This window comes from Salmo salar, chromosome ssa05, assembly GCF_905237065.1.
Source record: "Salmo salar chromosome ssa05, Ssal_v3.1, whole genome shotgun sequence".
Taxonomy (NCBI): Eukaryota; Metazoa; Chordata; class Actinopteri; order Salmoniformes; family Salmonidae; genus Salmo; species Salmo salar.
Genome location: NC_059446.1, coordinates 32147421 through 32171504, shown reverse-complemented (window position 1 = coordinate 32171504; position 24084 = coordinate 32147421). Strand labels below are relative to the sequence as shown.

Here is a 24084-nt window from a genome sequence, read left to right as displayed (position 1 = left end):
TGCTCCTTTTACTCTGTTCCAAACGTGCTAGACGGCCAGTTCGTATAGCCTTTAGCCGTACCCTTATCCTACTTCTCCTCTGTTCCTCTGGTGATGTAGAGGTTAATCCAGGTCCTGCAGTGCCTAGCTCCACTCCCCAGGTGTTCTCATTTGTTGACTTCTGTAACCGTAAAAGCCTTGGTTTCATGCATGTTAACATTAGAAGCCTACTCCCTAAGTTGGTTTTACTCACTGCTTTAGCACACTCTGCCAACCCGGATGTCTTAGCCGTGTCTGAATCCTGGCTTAGGAAAACCACCAAAAACCCTGAAATCTCCATCGCTAACTATAACATTTTCCGCCAAGATAGAACTGCCAAAGGGGGCGGTGTTGCAATCTACTGCAAAGATAGCCTGCAGAGTTCTGTATTACTATCCAAGTCTGTACCCAAACAATTCGAGCTTCTACTTCTAAAAACTCACCTTTCCGGAAACAAGTCTCTCACTGTTGCCGCTTGCTATAGACCTACCTCTGCCCTTGATACCATATGTGAATTGAATTTGAGCTCGTGCTACTAGGTGACCTAAACTGGGACATGCTTAACACCCCGGCCATCCTACAATCTAAGCTTGATGCCCTCAATCTCACACACATTATCAATGAACCTACCAGGTACAACCCCAAATCCTTAAACACGGGCACCCTCATCGATGTGATCCTAACTAACTCGCCCTCCAAATACACCTCTGCTGTTTTCAATCAAGATCTCAGCGATCACTGCCTCATTGCTTGCATCCGTAATGGGTCTGCGACCAAACGACCACCCCTCATCACTGTCAAATGCTCCCTAAAACACTTCTGCGAGCAGGCCTTTCTAATCGACCTGGCTGGGGTATCCTGGAATGACATTGACCTCATCCCGTCAGTAGATGATGCCTGGCTATTCTTTAAAAGTGCCTTCCTCACCATCTTAAATAAGCATGCCCCATTCAATTTTTTTTTTAAACTACGAATAGATATAGTCCTTGGTTCACTCCAGACCTGTCTGCCCTTGACCAGCACAAAAACATCCTGTGGCGTTCTACATTAGCATCGAATAGCCCCCGTGATATGCAATTTTTCAGGGAAGTTAGGAACAAATATACACAGGCAGTTAGGAAAACTAAGGCTAGCTTTTTCAAACAGAAATTTGCATCCTGTAGTACTAACTCAAAAACGTTCTGGGACACTGTAAAGTCCATGGAGAATAAGAGTACCTCCTCCCAGCTGCCCACTGCTCTGAGGCTAGGAAACACTTACCACCGATAAATCCACTATAATTGACAATTTCAATAAGCATTTCTCTACGGCTGGCCATGCTTTCCACATGGCTACCCCTACCCCGGTCAACTGCCCAGCACCCTCCACAGCAACCCGCCAAAGCCCATACCATTTCTCCTTCACCCAAATCCAGATAGCTGATGTTCTGAAAGAGCTGCAAAATCTGGACCCCTACAAATCAGCCGGGCTAGACAATCTGGACCCTCTCTTTCTAAAATTATCTGCCGAAATTGTTGCAACCCCTGTTACTAGCCTGTTCAACCTCTTTCGTATCGTCTGAGATTCCCAAAGATTGGAAAGCTGCCGCGGTCATCCCCCTCTTCAAAGGGGGTGACACTCTAGACCCAAACTGCTACAGACCTATATCTATCCTACCCTGTCTTTCTAAGGTCTTCGAAAGCCAAGTTAACAAACAGATTACCGACCATTTCAAATCCCACCGTACCTTCTCCGCTATGCAATCTGGTTTCCGAGCTGGTCATGGGTGCACCTCAGCCACGCTCAAGGTCCTAAACAACATAACCACCATCGATAAGAGACATTACTGTGCAGCCATATTCATCGACCAGGCCAAGGCTTTCGATTCTGTCAATTACCCCATTCTTATTGGCAGACTCGACAGCCTTAGTTTCTCAAATGATTGCCTCGCCTGGTTTACCAACTACTTCTCTGATAGAGTTCAGTGTGTCATATCGGAGGGCCTGTTGTCCGGACCTCTGGCCGTCTCTATGGGGGTGCCACAGGGTTCAATTCTCGGGACGACTCTCTTCTCTGTATACATCAATGATGTTGCTCTTGCTGCTGGTGATTCTCTGATCCACCTCTACGCAGACGACACCATTCTGTATACTTCTGGCCCCTCTTTGGACACTGTGTTAACTAACCTCCAGACGAGCTTCAATGCCATACAACTCTCCTTCCGTGGCCTCCAACTGCTCTTAAATACAAGTAAAACTAAATGCATGCTATTCAATCGATCACTGCCCGCACCTGCTCGCCTGTCCAGCATCACTACTCTGGATGGCTCTGACTTAGAATACGTGGACAACTACAAATACCTAGGTGTCTGGTTAGAATGTAAACTCTCCTTCCAGACTCACATTAAGAATCTCCAATCCAAAATTAAATCTAGAATCGGCTTCCAAAATCGCAACAAAGCATCCTTCACTCATGCTGCCAAACATACCCTCGTAAAACTGACCATCCTACCGATCCCCGACTTCGGTGATGTCATCTATAAAATAGTCTCAAACACTCTACTCAACAAATTGGATGCAGTCTATCACAGTGCCATCTGTTTTGTCACCAAAGCCCCATACACTACCCACCATTGCGACCTGTACGCTCTCGTTGGTTGGCCCTCGCTTCATACTTGATGCCAAACCCACTGGCCACAGGTTATCTACAAGTCTCTGCTAGGTAAAGCTCCACCTTATCTCAGCTCACTGGTCACCATAGCAGCACCCACTCGTAGCACGCGCTCCAGCAGGTATCTCTCACTGGTCACCCCCAAAGCCAATTCATCCTTTGGCCGTCTTTCCTTCCAGTTCTCTGCTGCCAATGACTGGAACGAAATGCAAAAATCTCTGAAGCTGGAGACATATCTCCCTCACTAGCTTTAAGCACCAGCTGTCAGAGCAGCTCACAGATCACTGCACCTGTACATAGCCCATCTGTAAACCTCATCCCCATACTGTATTCATTTATCTTGCTCCTTTGCACCCCAGTATCCCTACTTGCACATTCATCTTCTCCACATCTACCATTCGTGTTTAATTGCTATATTGTAATTACTTTGCCACCATGGCCTATTTATTGCCTTAGCTCCCTTATCTCATTTGCACTCTGTATATAGACTTTTTGTTCTACTGTTTTGTTTATTCCATGTGGAACTCTGTGTTGTTGTATGTGTCAAATTGCTATGCTTTATCTTGGCTAGGTCGCAGTTGCAAATGAGAACTTGTTCTCAACTAGCCTACCTGGTTAAATAAAGGTGAAATAAAAAGTAACCCACTAAATGAACTTTGATCCTTGACTATGTAGGCCCATATCTCCACAATCTATGCTTTCTTTTACTAAATAATGTCTTTATCACTTCCTGCTGTCTTGATTAACTGAGTAACTGCATAGTAAAGTGTGATCTGAATTACATCCTCAAGAACTCCTGACATCACCAAGTATGTGGGCAGCATTTGGTTTGTCAGTTTTAATATTTGACTTCCTCAAATAAAACTATACCTTGGCCTCCTTTGGGTATACCAGTTTGACAGTAACACTACTGGCAAACAATACCACACTAGGATTTTACCCCCTCATATCCTTCACTTGTGTAATGTACAGTCTTAGTTGGAAAAAAGATAGTGAAATGAGGTTGGGCGTGTGAGGGAATTCATCACTCTTCCTTGAATAGGTCCTGCTCAATGTTAACTGATCTGTTAGTTACCCCTCCCTCACAGCACAGGTGCTTTCCTACATCCAGTCATCAACCAAGTCTGATTTCTTGCCAGAAGATGACAGCTAGCAAAGGTAACAAAGTGGTGACCCCTTGTGGACTGGTTTGAACATGAGCACTTTTTTTATATATTTTTTTAATCAACCCAGATTCATTATTTCTCAAATGTAGTTGACGAACAAAAGATGTAAAAAAACTAAAATACAAATCTGGTGATTCTTCACACAGCGCAAACACACTGGGGTCAAAATCCCCTTTGACTTGATAAGTTTCAACTACACTGCATTCATCACTCAGGTCCTTTTTAGCTCAGTAGTCACAAAGGAGAGGAGACAAAGAAAGGAGACGACCAGACCAATGCCTCCTTGACTTCAAATGAGTGAGACGAACCCCACTAATTCAGACAGTTCTCGAACATCCTTCTCCGGAGCAGAGTGGTCCCCTAGCCTAGATGGATCCATCGGCCACCCTTCTGAAGAGCGTCTGTCGCTGCTGGGCTGTCATGTTCTCACAGCTCTCCAGCAGGTTGGCCACAATAAGGGTCTGCTGGATGGTCTTGGACTTGACCCACACCCGCCCGTTCATCCCCACCACAATCTCAAAGGGGAACATCTTCTCCAGGTCCTTGGCTATCTCACTCTGGGGTGCCAGCAGCCTGGATGGAGAGAGGACAATTACTATTCAGAACCAGGGTCGTGTTGAGTGGTGCAACATTATAGAATGTTTAGATAGATTTGTAAAATGTAGATCATATGCTGAATATGTTAACTGTGAGGCTGTTTTGAATAACTTGCTAAATGACCATAGACTAGTTTTATTAGTGTGACATACCTGCGTACAAGTCCCAGGGATACCTTGAAGAGAAGCCCGCCTGCTCCAAACACCCCCATCCCGTTGGCTCGTCCACAGCTGTCTATACACACCAGCTCCGGCTCCATGTCTTTGTTGGCAATGATGAACTGAGAGTACACCAGGTCCCCCACCTGCAATGGCACCACAGAAACAAAATTGAGAAAGACTAGTGCCATCAAACTTTAAATTGAAAGATGTTGTTTAAAGGAGTAGTTCACTATTTTACTACTTGATGTTAGATGGTTCCTCACCCTGAAAGTAGTCTATGGGCCAGGAGAAACGAATCCATGTTTCAGTTCTTTAAAAACCGCCACTCCAAACTTCAGCCACCACAAGCTAACCATCAATGAAAGTGAAGGGGGTATGTGAGCATGTTTCTTTTCTTGCCAAATCACCATTAAGTAACATCAAACCAAATATGGAGTTGATTTGAATTGATTTCAGGTGAATTTGACTTTTTTTCACATGCCTGCAATTGATTGTTAGCAGAAGTTTGTAGTGGCTGTTTAAGGAACAACCCTGGATTGCCATTTCTCTTGGCCCATAGACTACTTTTTAGGGTGAAGAACCATTAACGTCAAGTTGTAAAATAGTGAACCTTCCATCTGGAAGAATAAATAAGTGTTTGACAATACTGACCTGCACGTTAGGTCTATTCCTCTTGGTAGCCCCCTCGAAGGCGAGGTAGGAGAGTGACGCCTGCTCACTCCCCCCTACATCCACCTTGAAGATGTCCCCTGACTTGGCAGTTATGATGCCAATCACACTCTCCCCCTTCCCTGGAACATACTGGGCCAGAGGAAATAAGCAGTGAGTCCATAACAACTTACTTGAAAAGGACACTGCCAGTGTTGTGCCGAAAATCTCCCCCCTGACAGAATTCTGCGCCCCCCCTTCGCGTGAAAGCACTCACACTCACTGAAAACTTAACTACAGGTATTACTAGTGCCTCCCCCGCGATCAAAACACCATATAAAATGAAACGCAGCCTAACGTGATCATTGACAGCTGCCTTTAAGGACACAAATACTTTCTGCTACTATGATCAGTGAAATGTAGGCTAAACTGACAACGGAGTGAAGAGCAGAAATCAAACTTGCAAGGAAGTCGCAGCAATGAAGAATTGAGTGTGAGCGCTTTAACGCGAAGGGGGAGGGGGGGGGGGATTCTGGCAGGTGGAAGATGTGTCACAAAGCCGGTAACAATCACTTATCTCCCTTGGGAAGTCCAAGTCTGGTACTAGAGTGCAAAATGTTCATGCATGCCATCAATTTCACCAACCTTTTTACCTCATTCCTACCAAGACCATATTTGTATTGGGGTTGTGAATTGCCTGTTTACTGTGACAAAGATGGTAACGTTAGCTAACTAAATATAGTAGCCAAACTCTAGATACCATAGGCATGCGCCTTTCTTTGTAAAACACGTGGTTACCAACGCATCGTGCGTTTCTTCTTCAAACGCATATAATGAATCTGACCCTGAATGATATAGCTAGCTATCTAGATAGGTAGCTATTTATCAGTTATTCCATACATACCCTCCTTTGCTGAGAGTCTATCCAGTACAGATTCGGTTGTTTATGTCGGAGGATTCCGCTTTTGCAAACGAGAACTTCATCTCCGTTTCGCCGAAGCCCTGGTCCACAAACAACTTTCTCGGGTTTGCTGTCGGTGATACTTTCAGGCATTTGAAAAGAAAATACATCTCCTGGTAATAAAACATCACCAACTTTATCTTTGAAACAAGCCTGCATGTCTGTAAATGTGCACTTCTGATAGGGGAAACAATAAATGTGACACAGGAAATCGAGGAAGAAAAAGCCAAACGGAAGTATATTTGTTGTAGCTCACCCATGTGGTTACTACGAGTTACTACTACCAAGAATGTGACTTAAATGTATTGTAGGTGTAATAATATATTGTGTATTGTATTCCAATCAACATAATACGTGAATAATGACATAAAAATAGGACAATATAACACAAACAAATAAACAAACCATGTGGACACAATAAGGAGCACCTGGACCTTTAATGATAAATGATTCCACTGGAGCTGGGACTGAAAAATCGATTTATTCTTTACAAAGATAGTGTTAAGATTTAATACAAATCAATATGATTATAAGTGTGTGTGTGTGTGTGTGTGTGTGTGTGTGTGTGTGTGTGTGTGTGTGTGTGTGTGTGTGTGTACACTGTGCATGAGTGTTCCATAAAAAACTACTTCTACAATCACAGAAAGAATCAAAGATAAATGTGATAATATTATCACATTCACAGCGGAATCATCTGTACTTGAGTAGGCTACTCTTCAGCAACTTCCGTCTTTCACTATCAAGATGTCTGCATTGGTTTCCCTTAAGAGAGAGACAGAAAGAAACAGCCAGTAAGATTTTTTTAAGCAAGCAAACGTCTCTTATAAAGCTTTCCAGTGGACTAATTCTGCGGGGTAGAAAATCACTTGCCTAGTCACCGGATCTCTTCGTACAGATCCTGCAACTAGGCTATTGTAGCACCACCCTGTGCTTACTGGCTATAACAAAATGTACAACTGTGTGTGGATGACGCTGTGGGTGCTACAGAGATAAGCAGCACACCCAAACAATTAGAGAGGAAACATTTCAGTATAATTAAACTGATATATGGTAGACTCACAGCCGGTGAACACACAGAGAACACTCATTGGGATAAGTGTTTCCATCATTACCGCACACTGGGGAGTAGTTGAGCGGGCATGCCTGGGATTGGCTCATATCCCCACAAGATGGCTAGTAAAAGAATAAAATAACATTTCAAGATTATATCATCTTGCCACCTTGCCAACCAACCCTGGTTGGCTATAGTCATCCATGGACATTCTCATGAATTAATTTGTCGTTGCCACATTAGTATAGGGAACTGTAATGATAATATTTTCATGGAAGCCTCACCCTCCTGTAGAGTCTGGATTGGTCCGCTGCGTCTGCTAATGCGACATATAACCACAAGTAGAATTTAACCTATTATTCTTTACTACCTATAATTTATTATCATAACTGCTAGTGAACAGTACAATCGACAGTACAATCTTTGTCATGTTTTGACAAACTACAGTTCCTAAATGAAAATGAAACATGAATTATGTACAGAATAGTCAGGCATTTTGTTCATGTAAATTATTAATGTATTTACCTGCAGAAAAGAAGACAGCCAGACAGACTAGCAAAAGAGTTTTCCCAATCATGTTCATGTGTTCTGACCAAAAGAGGTCCAATTCAACTGATAACAATAGTTGGTATAGGTCCAATTACTGAATGCAGCTCCAAAAGTACACTATAATCTCTATGATGTCTCCTTTGCTTCTGTATTTTCTGCGATGTGCCTTGCTCAAGGTCTGCTGTTGGTTTGGTCTCTGTGGATGGAGTGGCGTTGTCATATAGTGGAGGTCGCGTCTGTTTGTCTGTGAAATAATGTGACCCTGTGTTGGGTAAAGCTGATGTTTTGACGGCATTGCACCTGACCAGCCCGCCAGCAACAGTTACGACAGAGCCCCCCTATTGTCCAGGCCTTTATTAAGGGATGAACATTCCTACTGCCTAAATATTGCTGAGCGCCCTATAAAAACAGGGGTGTGACACTGGTGTTGTTGATGATGAAATGCATACATGTTGACCAAGAGCAACTATCAAACCTTACTATGTAATACGTTTTTTTAAAGCACTGAATTAAAGACCGTACATTATGTTCACTGAATTTGTACCGATTTTGTAATATTTTGGTCCCCACAACAACATGACCTGGTCTTGTTTTCACCTGTATGGTAGGCAAATTTGGTTTAATTAGGCCTATAGTTGGCCTACTCATATTGGCCGTGTTCGAGAGCATCAAATCCATGATGCATTATGGGTAAATGGTGACTGACTGACTGATCTACAAATAATAATGAGTAGTTATTTATGATGCATGGTGATTTGTAGCTCAGTCCGTCGGCAGTCGCCTGCAACGTCGGCAGTCGCCTGCAACGTCGGCTACAACGTCGACAAACCCTTTGTCTTTGTGCTAATGAGGCTCTCATTCACATAATTATTTTTCATTTTGAAGGATCACATGACTTCTATGTACAGTCAATCAAATATGATTTATATAATAATTCTGTCACAGAAGGCTTAATACAATAGGGTCAGGTAGCGTTGGGCCAGTAACCGAAAGGTTTCTGGATCAAATCCCCGAGCTGACAAGGTAAAAAATATGTTGTTCTGCCCCTGAGCAAGGCAGTTAACCCACTGTTCCTCGGAAGCAGAAGACGTGGATTTCGATTAGGGCAACCCCCCGCATCTCTCTGATTCAGAGGGGTTGGGTTAAATGCGTAAAACACATTTCAGTTGAATGCATTCAGTTGTACAATTGACTATATACAGGGGCGAAAATCTGATATCAACTTTGGAGGGCAATTACATGAAATTTTCTCAAGAGGTAATTCCTGAGGGGGACACCAAATTCCTGAGGGGGACACCAAAAGTAGTGCTGTAACACATAGCCTACATTGTAATATGGTAAATGTATATTGAGGAACCAAAGAAATAAGGTGTTTGCCGTACTCCTAACTACCGGTACCCAAAACTACACAACTAATCACAACAGCAATACCATTGCCTTTAACAAATCTTAGTTCAGTCACCAGTTTAAGTTGAGAGTGGGGGTATCCATGGCATTTTCCAATTATGTTCCTATTTTACAAGTCAAAAAAATTGAGAACCTTTCATAATGTTGCCAAACAAAGACTCAACAAACTTACCTGAGACTCCCTGTCTCTGCCAGTCTGTCCCTGCATATCTGTCCCCAACTCTGCTGTCTGTGTGCCATCTGTTGCCTGCTCTGCCTAATGACATCATTGTGAAACATTTCCATTAGAATTTCATTTCTTTCTTATGAACATTTTATCAACTAGTCTTTGAGATATTAGGCTACTAGGGTTCTTACTTTGCGTTTTGGTGTATTGAAAAATACTCTGATGTCCGTCTTTTATTTTTCTGCCATTTTCTACCTGGCTGGCTGGCTGGCTGGCTACACACACACACAGTGTGTAGGTTATTTACAGTAGGAGATGGGCTTCTATCATCTTCAATCATTCTATTTGGGCTTTGATCTAAAAGCTAGCTAGCAAATGTGAAACGGATTAAAATGACAAGAGTTGACAGCTGTATGAGTTCACCATTTACACAACATATGCTGCAACCTTTTGTAATTTTAATAGTTTGTTTCATATTGGCTGGCTTCCAACAATAGCTGAATTTGCAAAGCTAGCGAGCATCAATTCCGTTTCAGTGGTGTTTGCTATAATCTTTGCTACCCGGGTTAAATAAAGGTGAAATAAAATAAATAAATAAAAGTTCCCTTGTGACAATTTAGCTTTTGCAACGAGACCATTAAATATATTTAAGACAATGGTAGAAGAGAGTGTAGTTCTGTTCAGTTTGGACTTCAGTTTATTGCTAACCTTATCACAGGGACTTTGAAGCACTAACTTACATCATCTGCATGCTGATCTTGGAATAAATTGACGATAGCAAAGATTCCATCTTTGACGACGCCACATAAATGGAATAGGTACTAGCTAGCTTAATAGTTAATATTTGCGCGCTAGCTCTGCATATTCAGCTAGTGTATGTGCGCGATTGACTGGATGAACCTCACGTCAGTTACGTGCATTGAGTGCCTTTCAGACAATAGACCCGACCCCTCTGTTACCTTGCCAACTAAGGAACTGGCAGTGGATCAAACCATTGTGAGGCAAAGGGTGGGGGGGTCGCAATCTTTTGAAACTTAAAAACGCGCTATTAAGTGTCTATAATCAGCACAATTGCTTTCATTGCGTATTATTAATATTATTTAAGTTACATAGTTATGTTTCAGTGATATATTGGGGGGGCCAAATCATATTTTTCCCAGGATGGGGGGGTTGTGTCCCCCCCGTCCCCCCCGGGAATTCCGCCCCTGACTATATATTCCCCTTTCCCTAAATCCTAAAATTAGTGACAGGGAGCACGAAAATTTGAGATGAATCAGACTCTAGAGGGGGTGGTCTTAATCTGGTTGGATTAAATATTCGGAATAGTCAATTATACTTTTCTTATTTTACTTTATTTACTATTATTCATAATATTTTAACTCACCCAGGTGTGGATATACATGCCATATTGCATTCTTACTATGTGTTACCAAATGACATCTTATCTTCTCCCTTAGACCGTCATTGAGATCGGAAAGGTAGCTCAAAGGAGTATTTTTTTTCATGGCTCTCTAAATTTGAGCTTCTCTCGCTTTCCGTAGTCTACAACTGCACAACGCCAAAGATGATCTATTATATTGACAAGATAGCCGAGTGACCGCTCTAACGATGGAAATACATGTCCACAATTGAGCGTAGGCAAGTGAGATCAGGTGGGACCATTCTAGCCAATGAGAGGGCAGATACGCGTGTGAACAACAGGCATAACTGAGTTGTTTTTCTCAAAGTTGCCGCGGAAAGCCACGTGCATCCATTTATATCAGTACATTAACATATGTGTAACAGACTAAACACTACGAAACCTCTATTCGATCAAATTAGCCTCACTTAAATTCGACACTTTCTCATGGACTTCCATATAAAAAAGGACAGAGTAAATACTTTCGCCTCTTCGGACAACTAAAAAACACTTTACTGAACCAGAGATTTGTATATAATGACGATATGCTCATGTCTCCGCCCAACAAAGGCAGGCGATGGAGTTTAGGTTCAAAAGAAACCTATATAAATTCATTATTTTGTACAGATTTGGACGAGAGTGAAACGTCTCGCTCCGCCATCCTCTCTGACTGAACTCGCAAAGTGCATGCTCTTGGTTACTTTTTGTAACACTAGTGTTATTATAAAAACTTTAAAGCGAAATGTTTACAGTAAGAAATTCATTTCGCAGATCGTCAAGGCTTATAGAAAATATTTGTTTGAAAAATGGTGACGTGGTAAGTTTGGACTATTATAATTTGGTCTATTTTGACAGTGCGATGAGGGCAAATTCCAATGCAAATTGATTGTTCACATTGTTGTTTTAAAAGTTCACGTTTGTAGCTTAACAGTCATCAGGTTTGACAAAAGTCAATGTGAGTTTCAGTTTTCATTTATATGCAAACGCTTTTTGCAATATCTGCGTGGTATTGCGAAATCTTCGGAGTTAGGAGAGATTTGCCCTCGGTGTATGTAGCCCAACCGGTCGGCAGATGGCACTATTATTCAGTTCACGTCGTTTGACATACATGTTTTATTTACCATGGACCTATAGGATACAGTGTGTGTGACTTGTTTTTTTATTTACCATATCTAACTTTGCATAATAAGGTAACATTGTCTTAGTTTTTCGAAGCAAGAGTACGAGTAACGTTATGCAATATAATTAATGCACACTGCAGACATTTTAGACTGGCTTGCTAGGGAGAAGTCAAACTCCACTGTACGACAGACCTTTGGACCAAACGGAATGAAAGGTTGGGTAGCAAACTGATTCCAAAACGCCAAGGCCCGGTTTTCCAAAAGCATTTTAAGGCTATGTTCAATCTCCGAGCTGTTTCCCAAAACCATCGTTATTAACGTTGCATTTGAAAACGCTCGTAGTCTAATTTTTGCCTCAGACCACTCGTAAAACAGCTAAGTGCTTCGTATATGCTTTTTTGCCCTCCCGCGTCACTTTAGGCCTATAGGCTACACAGAATATCTCCGCTAAATATTGGGTTTCAGTCTGTGACCGCAGATAACTTCAGAACAAAGTTGACTACAAATACAAAGTTACCAATGTCTTTGCAGTTGATACAAACAAGCGAAGTATAAAAATATGCTTCAAATGAAAACCGAGACGACTGCATTAAAATATAAACAGTAGGCCTATTTCAATCATATTGAAATGCATTCCATGTTCAATCAACTTAGTTATATTTTGCTACAGGATACTGTCAGTAATTTGTCTCAATATATTTAATGACGTGTAGCCTAACTGTGCGCAATGACGTGTCAAATCAGTGATTTAGTGCATTTTGATTGGGTAAGCATTAAGACGCCTCCGTCGTCAGTAGGAACGATGCATCAATAAAACATCGGTTAGCCTAAATTCCATCGCTATCGGGAAACCGGACCAGAATAGTTTTGCTCATAGGCGTAGGCAATTAGTTTAACGTGATAAATAGCGGAAAGACAACACCAAAGGTTTGACTAAAACCCACATATACATAAAGTATCCAGCTGGGTCCCTCAAGAAAAAAAACATCAAATGAAGAGATAAATTAGAATACATATAGTATCGTATTAGAATTTCATGCTGTCAGTAATGGGCAATTCATTCCATGGTAACGGAATTATGCTGAGACTCCCAATGTCTTTAAAATCTAAATGAACAAACATTGATTTCAAAGTTTAACAAGCCATACTATGCACAACGACTACCTTCAACAGTTTACACAGTACATAAAAAAAACCCTGCAGATTCAAAGTTTGGTAACAGAATAAAACTGAAGATTTTACAGAAATTCTGTTAACAAACGTTGGATATGCACATTTCTTCCTGTAAATGTGTTTTTAGAAAATGTTCAGTGGAAATTGTTAAAAGTAGTTCCTGTGCAAACAGTTCTATGGTTTATTAAACTTTGAAATCAATCGTTTTTGTTCGGTATGCATTATAAATCTGTCTCAGCAAAATTCGCTTACAATGGAATTCATGTAAAACCCACATTGACCACAAGGTGTCAGCGGTGACTGTACTTCTCTCCTGTCAGCCTCTAGCCTGTATTTCCACTGGGCCCCAGCAGCAACATGGGACCTTCTATGAATTCCGTACCTACAGAATCCTTCCAGAGAAGAACGCTGCCTTCCTCAAGCTGACAAATGAGAAGATCCACCTGCGTACTGCTCACTCCGAGCTCCTGGGCTACTGGAGTGTGGAGTATGGAGGCTTGAACCAGGTCTTCCACATCTGGAAGTATGGTGAGGAGGAGGCAGAGAGCAAGCTGGGTCTTTGAGGCCAATTCTATGTGTAATTCAGTCAACTCAGGAAATACTGTACATTGAAATTGTATAAAGAAAAGGATATTCACCTACAATAAGCAAGCACTCATGTTTGCATTTCTGAATCCTAAATTGACTGTAAGGGAACCTGCATGAACTCAAGCCCAGAGAACAATGTAAAATAAGCCATATTATCGTCAGTATATCTCAATGTCTCTCCTGTTGTTGTTGCTATCTAGACAGCTATGCTCAGCGGGCAGGTGTGCGCGCATCCTTGGCTCAGGACCCCAAATGGATTGAGGAGTACATCTCCAAGGCCATGCCCATGCTCATGTCTCAGGACAACGAGGTCACGTATTTGGTGCCCTGGAGCAAGGTGGACAGGCCTCCCAAGGAAGGTGGTGAGTAGCTGAGTTAAATAATTACCCTCTCTTCTGACACTTTGAGTTTAGTTGTCCCGAGACAGAAAAACAGAACTTCTCCCTTCTTTGTTTGTGTGTATTTGTGCGTGTGCATTGACCTTTTGTTTATTTCATTGGACAACAATAATCTAGCACACATTTTGTAAACAGAACTGGTTTTTAGAGTAGTTATATTCATTCATATTCCTCGTAAGTACAGGACAGCACCTGGTGTTTTTAGCAGGAAATGAAATCAGCCCTGTTTACCCAAAAGAGGTGGTGGCAGGTAGCCTTGCTTCTTAGCATGTTGGGCAAGTAACCGAAAGGTTGCTGGTTCGAATTCCCCGAGCTGACTAGGTAACTAATCTGTCAATGTGCCATTGATCAAGGCACTTACACTTAATTTGTGACTGTAAGTCGCTCTGGAAGAGCGTCTGCTTGCTGATTGAAATGTAAATGAGTAATTTCCCCCACAGGGAGAGTTACACACTGATGCACTTAAGCCTCATTTAAAAGGAGTTTTTGAAATGTACAGCGCATGACATTCATACAGATTTGGTAAACAAAACCACAGTGTTCCAATTAAGAAAAAGTTCCTTTCAACACAGATCTGTTGGGCTATGTCGCATCACCCTCGACAGTTGAATGCACCTCAGTTAACTGCTCTGGAACAAAAGTGTTCTGCCAAACCACTGAGCTAGATTTAAAGCGTTTGTAGAGGCTTGGGGTTGGTTTAAGAAATTATGACAGTTGGATATGTTGCATATTATTAAGGGTGTTGTGTGTTTCAGGGGTATATGAGTTGGCATCGTTCCAGATGAGGCCAGGGGGCCCAGCAGTGTGGGGGAAAGCCTTCCAGGCTGCAGTCAGTACCCACGCTGCCGGGGGGCACGCCCACCTGGTAGGGGCCTTTCACAGCGAGTTTGGACGGCTCAACAAAGGTACTGTACAATCGGGTCAATGATTATCAGGATGGAATGATCTAACACATGGGTAACAACACTATGATATAATATGAACGCAAGAGTGTGAGGCAGAATGGGATTTCTCCTTGTGTTTGCCAGTCAATGCCCTGTGGTGGTATGAGAGTCCGGACCAACGGGCAGCAGTACGCCACAAAGCCCATGGTGATGCCAGGGTGGTGGCAGCCGGTAAGCCCTTCAATTTATTCCCCTTTTAATCCAAGAAGAAAAGGGAATTTTGACAGCTCTATTCACGTTTTAGTTTCTATCCGCACTCTTCCAAATCTCTCTCACGCTCTCTCTCCCCACAGTGAGGGAGTGTGTGACCTATCTGGAGTCGCAGACGAACAAACTCATGTTCCCCTGCCCCTACTCTCCCCTCAAGTGATCTCACACTGAAACCCAGGATTAAAGGGACTAAACCTCAACTGGATCTAATATGCGTCTTACACTGTTTATAGACCTAAGTAGAGGTTATAAAATGCCACTGAGATTCCTTAAATCAACCAATGGTGATCATATCATCTAAATGTGATGACAGTAGCACTCAATGTATTACTTGTAATTCTGAATGTTGTACTGATATCAATATATAAGTCACACAGGACCAAATATAATTAGGACCTTGGCTCTAACAATGTTTATTTCATTCTACTGAGGACTGTTCAGTCTTTTAAATAGATGGCTGTTGTGAAATGCATTTCTATGTTGTAAAGAACTGCTTGTTATGAAATGCCTCTGTCCTGAATCAAACAGTATTGTTAGTAATGGATTAGATTTATATTATAATATATTCCATTTAGTAGACGTGTGTGACTCAGTTATGCGTGCATACGTTTTGCATACGGGTGGTCCTGGGAATCGAACCCACTACTCTGGCATTACAAGTGCCATTCATACTATATTAATAGGTATGGATAATTGTGCCTTATTCATCGTGTACATACCACATGGATACTTGTCTGGACTAGAATGCGCTTTTCCGTAACCTTTGTCAATAAGAAGGCTGGGTGACAATGTATGACCAATAAAGACATATTTCAAAATGAAACGTTCTGCTAAAATGTGGTTTTGGACAAGATTAAGTTTACAGCCATGTTGACACAAGATTAAGAGAATAGAAAACACTTGCCAGGACTGACGATTTGCTGGGTTTTATTGTGTAAATAAGTATTGTACTGGGCGAGTAACAGATATTCCCACAGCCTTTTTCAATACATTAAAAACAAACAGCTATTAAATAAATAATTTTCTTGGTAGGATTCTTTCTTTTTGATCAAAAACAAACAATTGTATACAGTCTGTGGAAATTCCAGTGCAAAAACAATATTCCAATTAACACCACAAATAAAGTGCTTGGAATGTTGAACTGCCCTCATTTCAGGAAAGCTTTGTTTCAAAATACTGAGTCCTTTTACCCGAATGACCACAAAATGGCACTTGACTGCACCGGTCTCTGCAACGATACAGGACCAGGTCACACGTTATGACAGGAGTTAAACTGACACGGCACAGAGTATCCATGACGATGTTACTCGATTTACTATTATCAACCCATGGAGGGAATGTTTCTGTTTTCACCTAGTGGTTAGGCGGTGAAAACACTGAAGTATCCATAACAGTTTGTCTGGCAGGGCACTGTGGTATGTTGCGTTGAGGTATTCATTGCAAATGTTGATAATGCGTCTTAACCCACAAACAAATCTTTTAGTTTTCTGTAAAAAAGCTATAAAATGTTTTTTTTTTTTTTTTTTAATATATATTTTTTTACTTGTAGTTATTTGCATAGTGTACTTAGAACTCTCTGCAATTGGAGTGTTTCAAAATGGCTGAGTCCACTACATAGTAAGGTACTGAACTACAAGGAAGAACATTCATAATTACAGTAATGCCACAATGTACTTAGCCAAACAAACAATTTCTTGTTTTATATATTCATTAATATATAAATAAAAGGTACATCTTTCAAAACAAAATCAGATTCTACAGTTCAGCCCTTGGCCACAGAAATGATTGTAATTCTGGTCTTGGAGAACAAGACCAAAAGAAACGGACCCTGAATTATTTTCCTATCATTGGTAGAAACCAGTTAATTGGAATTACACAAATGAACGCAGTTTCCTTAAAAATATACACTGCATAACGTCTGCTGAAGCACATGATAAAATTATGGCAGTTATTCCTAGTTTAATACTCTTTCTCCTTAATGACTATCGTGAAGGGCTCTCTGGGCCTCAACTCGCTTCAGCACGAGTGGGAAACTTTGCATTGACTTGCATTGAGCTTTCCAGCCGGGCCCTTCCGAGGGCAACACCTGGCTGAAGAATTAAAACAATAAAATACTACTGTAATAATACAAGGACATAAACTCAGTCCAACACTGTTTGCGGGTTCCAGTTTTGGGTGGAAGATGGTGTCTGTTCGCTCACACCAAGCTCTCCTTTAGCCTCTCCTCAGCTAGCTTATCTTCAGCCTGCCGCGAGCTGAGTGGGGTAATGTCCACCACCGCCTCTTTGCGCTTAACTGAATTGTCTTTTGAGTGGTAATCGTCACTCTGGTCCTTGGCAAAGTTCACAAACACCTGGTAGAGAAGAGAGAGTAAGCTATTATCACAGTACATTCCAATCCTCATTAGCGTACATGATGCTATGTCCAGTCTACTAATAAAAGAACGTGCAGAAAGAAACATGCATAGTGCTGTAATCCACAAGTAATCACACCTCAACAAAAACAACTCTTGACCACAAAGCCTTAAATCAGTGACGGATGGCGTCTTACCTGGTCCAGTGTGGTCTGCGACACAGAGTAGTCTTCTATCCGAAGCAGGTCCTTGTTCTTGGCCAGGATGCTGAAGATGTGTGCCAGGGAGGTGAGAGAGGAGGGCAGCTGGTACTGCAGCATGTTCCTGTGCTTCTCCTTCAGGGTGCTGCCCGGCAGCTCGCTCTCAATGAACTTCATCACCGGCGGCAGGTCAGGGTCCGCCCCCGCCACACGCAGGATGATGGTGTACCCGTCTCCGAACCTGGAGAGACAGAGGGAAGGAGAAAATGGGGGGGGGGGGGGCAAGGTGAAGAAATTATTATTTTATACATTTTTTTGCTCACAAGAAAATATGATGAGCATTTAAAAGGCAAACACAGAGATATCAGGAGAGGTAAAAAAAAAAAAAACCCAGAGAGGCTTGTAAGGCACCTCCCCCTTTCAAATGATTACAAAACCATACAAAAATGTATTGTTAAGAATAATAAAGAAATACATCTAGATTTACACCAAAAAATTCAAACATGAATTAGAGGGGAACATTTTTTGTAAAATGCTATATCTAAAATATATCAATACATCACTTGAGCAATTTACTGTGTTTAAAGCCACAGAGCACACTTTGTAGGTATTGGCTTGTTTCATATGCATCAGTGAAAGGACTTGTCATCTTACCTGTTCTTTAGGTGCTGAACGCTCCCCAAGCAACGGAATCTGCCGTTGACCATGATGGCCATTCTGGTGCACAGGGCCTCACATTCCTCCATACTGAAGACACAAAATGGTAGACACAGACATTAGAAACAGTGTAAAGAAATTGATGAACTAGAAACCACATCCCTGCAAAGGTTCGTCTATGTCAACTAAGCTAAAACCTTGTCAAAGTAAAGTTAACACTCCAAAAGCTATTATTGTCATCCTGCACAGTAAGTGGGTAAGCAATACTTTGAATCATGTAAACTACGTAGTACAAGCCAATAGGCTACATTGGTGCTAAGGAGGATTGCCTAACCGCATCCTATACCGTACATAAGCTATGTTGCCAACCAATCAACAACAACAACAAGACCATGCATTTCAATGTATAGCAGTTAGCTCTTAGCCTAGCATGGCTGAGGTGTTAAGGTGTTTCTGGTTACCTGTGCGAGGTGAGCACCACGGAGCGTCCCTCCTTGATGACGCTGTGAATGCAGTTCCATAAAGCCCTGCGCGCTTTGGGGTCCATCCCAGTAGTGGGCTCGTCCTGTCACAAAGAGCACAGCCAGGTTAAGGTTGGCCCACAGGTTGAGCAGGAAACACACAGAGAAGACCAGCAGCAGGGGGGAGCAAGGCATTATGGCTCTTCTAGTGTTGCATTATGCTATTAGAAACTTGCTTTCTCTCTGGCTTTGTTGGTCTTTTCTCTTTCGCTCTCACCATGTCTCTTGCTCTGTCTCTTGAATTGTCTCACCACTCAGTTTCTGTCTCTCTCTCCCTTTATCCCGCTCACAGCTGATGTGGCCAGCCCCTCTCTCCAGCCCAATAGGAGCAAAACATAAGCCTATGATTTTCCAGGAACCCTTTGAGAGCACTGTGGCATGAGTTTTAATCTAACCCTCATTACACAACCATCGCTGCTGCAATCCCCACCGAGAGAACAATTAAACACCAGTTATCTGATTTAGAGGAGGTTCCTTTGTTGATATGTCACTTCAAGGTCACCTCCAAACTGATGCAACCAGTCTGATCCCCGTGTGTTGGTTTTTACACTTTATGTATGTCTGTGTGTGTGTGTGTGTGTTGGGACATAGTACGTACCAGGAACACGACGGGTGGTCCTCCTATTAGGGCCATGGCCGTGGAGAGTTTCCTCATGTTTCCTCCGCTGTAGCTTCCTGCTGCCTTGTCCACATACTTTACTAGGCCCAGCTTACGGATGCCCCATTCAGCAACCTCGCACACTTCCTTCTCGGGCACTCCACGCAGGACGGCGTAGAACTCCAGGTGCTCTCTGCCCGTCAGCAGTTCGTTGATGGCGTCAAACTGGGGACAGTAGCCCATGTTCTGGTGCACTTCGTCTATCTCCCGCAGTATACTACCAAAGCAAAATAAGTCAGTCTCACATTTAGACTACTGAAGCTCTCCACTGTAATACCTAGTATGAGCTCTCTGGCACAAAATGGCTGCCTTACCTTTTTCCAGCCAGGAAAGCTTCTCCACTGGTGACCATGGAGTCTCCTGTCAGCATTTTGAAGGTGGTGGTCTTTCCAGCTCCGTTCACACCCAGGAGGCCAAAGCACTGAGAGAAAGAGAAAGGAAACAGAGGAAATATCCGTGTTCAAATATACCAAAGGAGATTGAAAGAGATTGCATGTTATTGCATCGTGTATTTACTTGTTTTAAATAATCTAATCTTACCTCTCCAGGAGGGATGCCCACACACAGGCGGTCTACAACTGGCTTTTGCTTCCTCTTGTAGACTTTGGTGAGCTGTCGGAGCTCCAGGATGTCTCCGTGTCCCAGTCCATTGACGATCCTCTGCCTCTCTCTGGCCACGTCCTCGTCCTCCTCACCCACCAGAGGGAGCTTGGTGTGCAGGTTAATGGGCTTGATGCAGAAGCGGTACTGGAAAAGGACGGTGATGATGAAGAAGACCACTCCTTCCACGGCCATGGCAAACAGGTTCTTGCCCACCATGTCCCATTCCAGAGGGGATCGGAAGCGGTTCTCACCTGTGAACAGCAGGAGGAGTGGGTTTAGAGAAATGTTCAAGAGACACCTCGGCGCTGAATTACATAGAAAAATGGCTCATGGGGAAATGCAGTTCTTACCAAATCTCTCCAGAGCGTCGGCCATGGCCTGGTTCTTCACCATGTCGATGAGACCTCGGCCAAGACAGAAGTGAGGGAAGATCAGCAAAACGTTCTTCAGGATGTTGTTGATACCCCCAATCTCCTGAAGAGGAGGAATATTTAACCCTTAATGTCACCAGATAAGTGGAACATCAACAAAATATCGTGTTAATTCTCTCTGTTCTCTAAAAAAAAACAAAATGGATTCCTTAGGCAAGGATGAGCACACCACATTATGCAGCCAATGTGTGGTGTCCCTTACGTTGTCTCCGAAGAGCTCCATGACGAAGGTGGAGATGCTGCCGTTGATGCCGATGAGGATGTTGACGGAGGTCAGCACCACGTAGGCTGTGCTGGGGATCTTAAAGAAGAAGGATGCCGGGTACATCAGGGGAGTGATAGACCAGCCATAGAGGAGCAGCAGCAGGGCCAGCACTGGCAGGTTGGTGGACGACACATAGGCCTTTTGTTGGAAGCAGACGAAGATGATGATGACGAGCGTCGCCGGGACGATGTAGTTACACTGCAAGACAAACGAGATGACAAGGTTAGCAATCAATCAAACTAATTCTGTTCATGTAGCGCTTTACACTAGTAGAAAACAGCTGCTAAATGCTCAGAAGAAATACTCAAAATGGCCGCTACGAGTTCTCACCATATCCCAGATGAAGTTGGCAGTCCAGTAAAGCAGGGGCTGCACGCCGCTGATGAACTGCATGTGCTTGGCCTTGCTCACTCTCTCCTGGATGAGGAAGACTACGAAGCTGGCTGGGACAAAGGACATGGCGAAGATCACGCAGATGGACACCAGGACGTCCACTGAGGTGGTCATCCTACGGGGGGGGGGGCAGTGAATACACTGTGCTAGGTACACTTTACAAACTCTACATTCTACTAGGTAATTTACATTTACTAAGTCAATTACTTTAATGATGTCATTGTTCCAAGATGTCCGTGGCGTGGGTACTTACAGTGCCACCTGGGACAGCTGCTCCTTGGTGAGGTTGAGCGGGTGGTTGAAGGCGCGGATGCCAAACTTGCTGGGGTCCTTGCCAGGGGGCAGGTTGGCACGCAGGATGCCGTTGTTCATCACGTTGAGGAAGGCTCCCATGCTGTGCCACCCCTTGTTGTTGAACCAAATCTTGACATTGTTCTTGGTGTCCAGACCATTGATGAAGCTAGACAAGCTCGCCAGGAATCGGTCTGCGGCTGCACCCTGAAGATAAAGAATAACAATGGTTTAGATTGGTGGCAGTGATGTGTTCAGTGGCAGAAACCGAGGTATAGTGAATGTGGGAATGAATGAATGGAAATCTCACCTTCTCCAATTCAAAAATCTTCCTCACTCGAGCGATGGCGTCGTCAATTTCGTCAGCTGGGGGGAGGACGTTGGTGCTCCTGGCACCCAATGAGAAGCCACCGTACCTAAATTCATTTACCCAGATTTTGTTCTTCAAACTGTGATAAGAAAAAAATAAGCATAATTATTTAATGTCAATTTGGGCTAGACAGGTATACAAAAACAATTGTATAACTCAATTATTGTACATACTATATCATACCACTGTTATAAAATATATGAAATATATATATGAAAGTTATACCTTTTCCCAATGATCTCTGCATAGGTCTTCACCAGATAGTCAGAGATGTTTCTGTTGGTCAGATTTTGCAGGGTGTCTGTCTCGCTGATCTTCATCTGAGGAGGTGGCAGTCCTCCGGCTCCAGCAGGACACTCAGGGAGCATTTTCTTGCGGCCGTCACAGCTGCAGGTGCATGCGGGGGACGGCTCCTCCATGGTCCAGTTACCTGTGCGGAACAGTTCCAGAAGGGTCTCCGGGACCTCCGGTATGGACCAGTCTTCGTCACCCATCGTACAGGGAGTGTCACTGAGAGAGGAGGAGGAGGGAGAGAGGGAGAGAGATTGAGAGTCATTATCTCCTAAAGAACATTGAAAATATGTGCCTCATCATACACCTATCTGTCATATTTATTTCCTCAAAGACAGGAGAAATTGTACAAATGGAAATAGCTATTTTGTTAGACCCTGGCATATTGAGACTCACGGTATGGGCTGTCCTTCCATGCAGCGCGTTCCAAACCCAGGACCTTCGGTGAGGGCACTCAATAACCGTTGTGTGCTAGCGTCTTCAGGGGCGTCATCGCTGATGAAGAGGGACTGTTCTTCGTACATCCATGGCTGCAGCTCCAGACTGGGGTACTTTCCAAAAGGTGGGACGATGAGACTGAAGACCAGGGCAATGCACACAAACACAGCAGGGAGTACAATCTGAGCAAAGAAACCTTTTCTGGAGCGTTGAGCGTACAGAAACCTCTTCCAAATCAAGGCCACAAACTGCTGCCTCTTCAGACTCCATCCCTTCACCTTGTAAGAGCCTTTACCGTCCGAGCCGCTCAAGAAGTCTGTCTCTCTGGATTCTGGGTCTGCGTCCGAGTCGTTATGTTCATTGTTGTCGTCGTCAATCTGGGGTCTAAGGCAGCTCTGGTGGTCTCCACCAAAGGCATTTCCTCCACCAAAGGCATGATTTCTACGACGTCTGCGCAGGGGGAGTGTACCGTCTAGGCAAAAACACATACAAAATAACAACAATTAACAGATGCTGACGTGTTCTAGAACCATTCGAGACTTAATAATCATGTGGACTGTGGAGTCATACCCACAGGCGATTTCTAAAGGGTTCTTACCTGAGGGAACTTCAGTGTCAACTCCGTTGTCCTCTGCCACTTTCAGGAAAATCTATGAGGAGATAGAAAAGACAGAAATCAAACACTATTCCCCAATGCAATGTAAAACACTTTGAGCATCTAGAAACGTGATATCCATCCCATTATCCATTTAATAATCTATTGTAGTTGTACCTCTTCCAGGGTGGTGTCGGAGACGCCATAGCTGGATATGCCCAGGTCAGGGAGGCGATTATCCATGTCCTTGAAGAGCTCCACGAAGGCTCCGTCCTTGGCGGCGCCGTAGGGTAGGACGTAGATGAGCTCGTGGCCAAGGTTTTCCACCATGCGGGCGGCCGGGACGTGCTTGAAGATCAGGCTGGAGATCAGGGAGACGTCGGGGGTCACGAAGGCACTTTCACAGATGGAAGCTGCCTGAGCAGTTTCTATGGTAGCTACTTCGCTCTCGTGTTCGCTGCCAAGGCCTGCGTCGGAGCTGCTCTCAGAGGGACAATCCTCCTCCTTCTTAGTTAAGGAGACGGTACTGGAGGAGTTGCGGCAGGAGCTGAGGAAAGGTTCTGGGCCCTTCTTGACCAGGGTGAGGTAGTAGCCAGTACCCAGCTGGTTCTTCAGGAAGAGGGAGGAGCCCACGCAGCACAGCTTGCCGTGGGAGATGATGGCGATGCGGTCGCCCAAGATGTCCGCCTCGTCCATGTGGTGGGTGGAGAGGATGATGGTACGACCTGGAGAGGGGAAGGGAAAACAGTGAGTTATCACACAGGACTCCCCCCAGTAGTTTCTTATGCATAGCTGCTAAAAAGGGGTAAGGA

At 43.5% G+C, this 24084-nt stretch overlaps 4 protein-coding genes across 6 annotated transcripts in view; 1 reads left to right on the top strand and 3 right to left on the bottom strand.

The window, feature by feature from the left end:
* Window positions 1-3852: 3852 nt before the first annotated feature.
* LOC106604637 (exosome complex component RRP40) lies at window positions 3853-6436 on the bottom strand. The gene is made up of 4 exons (XM_014199476.2): window positions 6144-6436; window positions 5243-5392; window positions 4583-4734; window positions 3853-4406 (listed from the first exon to the last, which is right to left on the bottom strand). The coding sequence occupies exons 1-4, from the start codon at window positions 6357-6359 to the stop codon at window positions 4199-4201; spliced, it is 726 nt and encodes a 241-aa protein (XP_014054951.2). The 5' UTR covers window positions 6360-6436; the 3' UTR covers window positions 3853-4198.
* Window positions 6437-6618: 182 nt separating this feature from the next.
* Window positions 6619-8167, bottom strand: LOC106604798 (probable pancreatic secretory proteinase inhibitor). 2 transcript variants are annotated; one of them, XM_014199844.2, is made up of 4 exons: window positions 7777-8167; window positions 7536-7567; window positions 7261-7373; window positions 6619-6962 (listed from the first exon to the last, which is right to left on the bottom strand). In XM_014199844.2, the coding sequence occupies exons 1-4, from the start codon at window positions 7832-7834 to the stop codon at window positions 6917-6919; spliced, it is 249 nt and encodes an 82-aa protein (XP_014055319.1). In that variant the 5' UTR covers window positions 7835-8167; the 3' UTR covers window positions 6619-6916. The 2 variants fall into 2 exon arrangements, with proteins under 2 accessions (XP_014055319.1, XP_014055318.1); XM_014199843.2 differs by having other exon boundaries at window positions 7536-7570; window positions 7777-8148.
* Window positions 8168-11456: 3289 nt separating this feature from the next.
* On the top strand, window positions 11457-16020 carry nipsnap3a (nipsnap homolog 3A (C. elegans)). Its single transcript, NM_001141395.1, has 6 exons — window positions 11457-11589; window positions 13387-13594; window positions 13855-14016; window positions 14808-14957; window positions 15081-15167; window positions 15290-16020. The coding sequence occupies exons 1-6, from the start codon at window positions 11515-11517 to the stop codon at window positions 15364-15366; spliced, it is 759 nt and encodes a 252-aa protein (NP_001134867.1). The 5' UTR covers window positions 11457-11514; the 3' UTR covers window positions 15367-16020.
* A 96-nt stretch (window positions 16021-16116) lies between these two features.
* LOC106604636 (phospholipid-transporting ATPase ABCA1) overlaps window positions 16117-24084 on the bottom strand; it is a 42008-nt gene continuing 34040 nt past the window's right edge. For both annotated transcript variants that reach the window (XM_014199475.2, XM_045718055.1), the window contains exons 22-37: window positions 23450-23997; window positions 23276-23327; window positions 22636-23149; window positions 22174-22458; window positions 21889-22027; window positions 21541-21785; window positions 21225-21402; window positions 20832-21092; window positions 20549-20672; window positions 20136-20449; window positions 19910-20016; window positions 19536-19812; window positions 18878-18981; window positions 18414-18506; window positions 17757-18000; window positions 16117-17559 (exon numbers count right to left, since the gene is read on the bottom strand). In XM_014199475.2, coding sequence (XP_014054950.2) covers window positions 17404-17559; window positions 17757-18000; window positions 18414-18506; window positions 18878-18981; window positions 19536-19812; window positions 19910-20016; window positions 20136-20449; window positions 20549-20672; window positions 20832-21092; window positions 21225-21402; window positions 21541-21785; window positions 21889-22027; window positions 22174-22458; window positions 22636-23149; window positions 23276-23327; window positions 23450-23997 — 3641 coding nt within the window. In that variant the 3' untranslated portion in view covers window positions 16117-17403. The remainder of the gene's footprint in view (window positions 17560-17756; window positions 18001-18413; window positions 18507-18877; window positions 18982-19535; window positions 19813-19909; window positions 20017-20135; window positions 20450-20548; window positions 20673-20831; window positions 21093-21224; window positions 21403-21540; window positions 21786-21888; window positions 22028-22173; window positions 22459-22635; window positions 23150-23275; window positions 23328-23449; window positions 23998-24084) is intronic.